The sequence below is a fragment of the Papilio polytes genome, unplaced genomic scaffold (assembly GCF_000836215.1).
Source record: "Papilio polytes unplaced genomic scaffold, Ppol_1.0 DF822622.1, whole genome shotgun sequence".
In the NCBI taxonomy this organism is placed as follows: Eukaryota; Metazoa; Arthropoda; class Insecta; order Lepidoptera; family Papilionidae; genus Papilio; species Papilio polytes.
This window is the reverse complement of record NW_013526582.1, coordinates 1,835,546-1,841,505: the sequence shown is the minus strand read 5'-3', so window position 1 is coordinate 1,841,505 and position 5,960 is coordinate 1,835,546. Positions and strand designations below refer to the sequence as shown.

General features: G+C 35.1%; 1 protein-coding gene across 1 annotated transcript; it reads left to right on the top strand.

Annotated features, from left to right (window-relative positions):
- The first annotated feature begins 2,412 nt into the window (after positions 1 to 2,412).
- On the top strand, positions 2,413 to 5,032 carry LOC106105860 (alpha-2 adrenergic receptor-like). The gene is made up of 5 exons (XM_013286317.1): positions 2,413 to 2,433; positions 2,867 to 3,016; positions 3,477 to 3,586; positions 3,984 to 4,119; positions 4,430 to 5,032. Exons 1-5 carry the CDS (start codon positions 2,413 to 2,415, stop codon positions 5,030 to 5,032), a joined length of 1,020 nt encoding a protein of 339 aa, XP_013141771.1.
- The last annotated feature ends 928 nt before the right edge of the window (positions 5,033 to 5,960 follow it).

Genomic DNA, 5,960 nt, shown 5'->3' with positions numbered 1-5,960 from the left:
AGCGCACAACTTTGACCAAACTATCGCACAACTGTTGAACGATTGTCTATTGATTCGCATGCATAGACATGCCTCTGCTACCAGTGCCAGTTACATATCTATTCTAGGTGACGTGATGTGCCTCGAAGGGGGACAACCGGGGTCTATAATGGTTATCGGTCAATTCACGGAACCCTGTTTTACATCCGTTCCTTCAGGCAACTAGCCCACCGGCATACGGTAGCATAGGTCGAGAGAGTGAGTTTGCACAACTGCGTACTCGCTTAAATCTATTCACTCGTAGAACCTTGGCCATGTCTTTTATTCAGGGCATAATGGTAAGCCCATTTTCAAACTTTACCACTTTCTGTCAATGGTTTTATTATAAAAAAAATCTTATTTCACAGGTATAGAGATAGAATACAGTCTTTAAAATGCTATAATGCTAAACGCAGAACAATTCGCGGTCGAAAGCTAGTCTAATTGTTATTCGATACAATAAGCTACAATCTACTAATGCAATCAGCTCGGTTAGCTAACGAGCGCTCGACTCGGCTTGTTACTGGTTTGTACAGTACCAATAAGATAAGGGTATGGTTACACTGATTGCGTAAACTGAACTAATTTTGACGAATTCAATGTCAATCGATTCATATACTTCTCTTCAGTCTTAAAGTGTCTTTCAGTCGGTTTATTATTTTATTAATAAATAGTATTTTTGTTCTTTTCACAACATTTCAACATTATGAATAAAAAAGACGGCTAACACATTGTATCAAATAAATACATGCAGTGCCGTCACAGCACATGTTTGGGCAACAGCCCTGGGCTCTGTACAAAAAGGACGCCCCTTTTCTGTGAATTACATAATTCTACATAACGAAGTCATAAGCAGCATTATGAAGGGGATTCAATAGTAATCTAGCCCAGGGCACTGATAGTGTTGATACTGGCCCAGGGCGCATTATCCGTTATTTTCGTTTACCGCTTACCATCTGGACACGCCTTTACAAACAACACTAAAGGGAATACAATCTCTTGTAAATACTAAAATTTTGATGACTTGTAGCTTTTATTTCGTTTAGATTGTTTACGATTGCTGACTGAATGAGTTTCCCTAGAGAATAGAAGAATGAATCTACCGTTAAAAACAAATTAAAAAATACATTACGCCGCAAGCCTATAGGGTAATCGTTAATATTCGTCTATTGAAATTCAAATAATATTTTCAAACTGTTTTATCATTACAAAGCTAGTAGCACCATCTATTTTTACGTAACACCATTTAATATTTTACAAAGTGTTGGTTTAAAATAATTAGATTAATAAGGGTCCACTTGCCCTTCTTAGTATGGTTTTTACATCATTCTATTAAGGTCATATTAATAATACTTATCCTTACTTAACCTCTATATTCTACATGTCCTCTTTCAAATATTGTTTGAAAATAATTAAAAAACACCCACTCAATCAAATCCAATTCTCGAAATCATTGACCTATAAAAGGGACGATTCTTTCAGATTTAAACAAAGACCTTTGTTAATTCTGTTTTGTAGCGTCGACCCTTTCCTCTATACATACGTAAATATCTTAACTTCAAAAGCAAATGGTATATGTAAATTGTGTAAAGTGCTATATTATTAAAAAAAAAGTAGGTAGCTGAAGTGTTCTTCCAGACTATCCTATACATCTATACCAAATTTCATCGAGATCCATCCATCCATCCATCCATCTAAACTTTCACATATACATATAATATTAGTTTTAGTATGATTAGCAGGATTATTTACATTTTGTAAGAAATTAGCTGCCTAAGATCTTTTTAAGGCACTTATATCTTTCTGATTTTTACTACTCAGAACATTTTCGACTTTTAAATCATTTTTATAACATAAGGTGGCAAACGAGCAAGCGACCACCTGAATCCACCAAAACGGCGAAGCGACTGCTGCCCATAGACATCCGCAATTGCAGATGCGTTGCCTACCCCTAATAGAAGAAGGAGACGCACATAAAGAGTATATTTCCCCTTCATATGCATCTCCTCCGCCATCAAATCCACTTTCCCTTTCCATCCTTTCCTTACAAGAAAAGGGTGATCGATAAAGCGTTAGAAAATCTTGTAATCCTTAAACCCTTAAAACTACATATATTTTTTACCAACTTTATTACCTTATTTTTATATTAACAGTATATAGGAAGTAAGAAAAACTTACAAAAACCAGTAATGTAACATCCTTTGCCTCGGGCCACAAACAAAATTAGACAGCGGCAGTTTACACTGAGGGGCAAATTGAAATTTGTTAAGTGAAAATTTTCTTTCTTCCTTCACTTTTATTATCAAAGACCTAATTCCCTTTTCAAGTTTCAACGGGAACAGACGTTTCTTTATCTATCATAATTTTTGAAGAAATTCCTAAAATAAACGAACAATGAATGTTGTACAAAATATGGTAGGTTCTTAAAGATTCACAGACTTTTGGTTATAATCATTTATAGCCTCCTCAGACTATGGACTCCTCCATACCACACCTCCATGTCATACTAATTATTATAAATGCGAAAGTTTAAATGTATGGATGTTTGTTAGAGTTTGTAACCTAAACTACTGAATTGATATGGCATAGATGAAAAGGATAGTCTGGAAGAACGCATAAGCTACTTGCTTTTGTTTTTTTAATTCCACGTGGGTAAAATCGCGGGCGAAAGTTGGGACGTTCATACTTGTGTATAGCAACACCATTGTTTACTGTCATGGTGATTTTACAGCAACTCAGACCTATCCTGACAGCTGACGACAGTAGATGTCTCCAGCATCTTGTACAATATTAAGTGCCCGATAAATAAAAATAAATTACATTAGTTTTAATTACATTTTCATTACAGGTATCTGATGACATCGGGTACGTGATATACTCTGCGCTGGGCAGCTTCTACATTCCCTCCTGCATCATGGTGTTCGTCTACATCAGAATATACTACGCGGCGAAAGCGCGCGCTAGAAGAGGCATCCGAAAGAACCCAAGGCCGCGGCCTGTAAGTCGTATTCATTGTCAAATAAACTTATAATAAACTGATTATAGTAAAAAGGTCGTGGATTAACTGTACTAATTATAACTAGATGACGTCACAAAAAATCCTGTGAGGGAAAAGGATACAAATATGTTTATACGGGAAATGTACATTTTCTTTTTCATCGCTTGTAAATATTCACGAGTTAAATTGTGTGAATATTCTTGAACCTACTTTTGTCCAACTGTTCGCGCGAGCGCCAGCCATATTTTAATAGCATCGAATAATTTTTAGATCACCGTCACGAAACATGTATTTTAAATTTCATTCAAAATTAGCTGGCACTGTAAACGCACCCCTCCTGGAAAATATCTTTTTCAATTTCTACAAAGTTATATCGTCGAAATATTTACACCAACTTTAAGTGCAATTAGAGTTTATTTTTCAATTGCAATCTAACTAAATTCATGAAATTATATTCCAGAATGAACAGCAGACAAGTTTTTCAAATCCAAAAGGCACACGGCCCATGCCTACCACGTCGTCACTGCACATGCCACCAGGAGTTGACACAAACAACTCTAATAATAACAGGTATTTACATACATACGCCATAAAAAAGTCAGTCTTGTATTTTAAAATGATAAAATAATCACAATTTTAATACTTCAAAATGTTTTAAATTTAATACAATACCAACTAAAATCTACATCAAAGGATTCTAAACAGTTCTGAATATGACAATAATAGCAATAAAATTGAAACAAAGAGATTAGTTTTAAAGTTAATTCTACGTAACGGACGGAGACCAGGAGAGCGTCCTCTCTCAAGGTGGATTGTCGACACAGAGCGCACGGCGAAAAGTAGTTAGATACGGAAGGCGGGGGACCGGTTTCTAAATAAGGCGTGGAAAAAGTCATATATCCAACAGTAGGCTGATAAAGGCTGATAATGATGATGGAGTAACAATTAATATGTTCGTATGTTCCAGGGAGGGACAAATTTCAACAATAGAGACGCAGCAAGTGCCAATACCGACGGTAACGTGCGACTTCGCGTCAGACATCTCGACCAGCGAGGCCGGCGATCCCGGACCACAGCCGGATGAAAGGAAAGATACGCTTAAGGTTTGTGACTATGAAGGAATTATTTCTGACTTTTAACTAACCTACAAAGCCAATTGCGAGGTTCCATTTTATCTCTAGGTTTGTTTAAAATAAGAGTAACTTGTGACATTACATTTTTTAATCCTGATGTAGATTCTTTGTCTTAAATCAATACGAAATAATTAAATCGTTGCCATAAAAAGTTACACATATCAAAATGCCCTAAAAGTTTTTTGTAATACGACAAATGGGCAATCCATCAGTGAGCTTACTAGATATGATTTAACCATTAAGTGTAGGATTTTTTATATAAATTTCTTATTATTCTCAGGTGGTCACATGCGCACAGGTAACAAGGAACCCGCTAGCAGCGTGTCCGTACAGAAGTTCGACATTATCAGTCAACGGGGAACTGCAACTCCAGCAATCGCAACGAGGTAGAGCACCCAGCATGGCCATAGATACAGATATGGTCTCAGAACTGGAACCATCATCGTCCGATTCAGGCGTAGCCACGCGATGCGCGGTCGTAAAACCACTAAAACTAAGGATATGCCAGCCTATATTCGGTAAAAAATCAGATTCAACAAGAAGGCAAGAGAAATCACAGCCAACAAAATCTGAATTGGAACCAGCGCTACCAAAGCAGCATAAACCTAGAGATCCAGAAAGAGAGAAAAGAAGATTAGCGAGAAAGAAAGAGAAAAGAGCAACGTTGATATTAGGTTTAATAATGGGTAGTTTTATTGCTTGCTGGCTGCCTTTCTTCTTCCTTTATATCTTGAAAGCCGCGTGTAGATGGTGCGTTATACCATCCAGTGCGTTTGCTATCGCCTTTTGGTTGGGTTATATGAACTCTGTATTAAATCCAGTTATTTATACGATATTCAATAAGGATTTCAGAAGAGCGTTCAGACGGATACTGTTCAAGTGATGTTTGGCCTACCTGTGTTGCTACAGTTGCGTTGCTAATCGTATCTTGCAGGCGCAGCAACGAGCAGCACCAGGTCTTTACAACGTTCGTTAATCTCTTTGACTTTCGACGCTTTCTTCAGTGTCGGTTGTGTTTATTTGCCGTTTGCATAAAGTGATATTATCTTCGTGTAGTTTATACTGAAATTGTACAGTTATTTTAGGTTATATTTGGATTATTGTTAACTGTATGTAGTCTATTCAATTGTTATTCAAAATTATTTTTTTAATTCTATTTCGTTGATTATTTATATTCTTAGGATATTTGAAATATTGCAATTATTTTCTTATTATTAAGTATTTCATAGTTAAAATTAAAACTTCTATGGAATTGTAAAATAATTACCAGTAGATTTATCTATAATATATAAATATTGTATAAATAATTTAAAACTGCAAAATCACTGATGGATTTGAATTGTAGTATGTACTATTAGATTTTCATGTAGATTATTAAAATTTAATGAAGATTTATAGCTTTAATAATATTGAATATTTCAATAGCTTACTCGATTATTCTATAATTATAATCATAACTATTATGTGAGGGATTTCTCTTACAACCCATACGCTTATAATATGTACAAAGTTTTCAGTGTTCGTAAATTCTTTGCTAGTAATAATTTATAATAGGAAATAAGCTGTTTGTCATCAATTCTTTTGTTTTAAACATTTAAATAGATTCATTTCATGCAAGATTTGTACTAACCCAGAAATCACTAATTGTAGTATACTTCTGCCTTTGTTACCCTGGATACAGTATCTTTAATTATAAATAATATGGTTCTACTTAATGGGTGTAGTTTTTCAAAATAAATCTATAATAAAACTAAGAGAAAGAAATATACTGGAATAATATTGTGCCTCTATATTAAATCTTTACTAATAAA

Excerpts from the sequence above, each read along its gene's own strand:
- LOC106105860 (XM_013286317.1), top strand. The coding sequence starts at position 2,413 with ATGAATGTTGTACAAAATATG. Across the intron at positions 2,434-2,866 it reads TGAATGTTGTACAAAATATG|GTATCTGATGACATCGGGTA; the intron begins GTAGGTTCTTAA and ends TTTTCATTACAG. Across the intron at positions 4,120-4,429 it reads AAAGGAAAGATACGCTTAAG|GTGGTCACATGCGCACAGGT; the intron begins GTTTGTGACTAT and ends TATTATTCTCAG.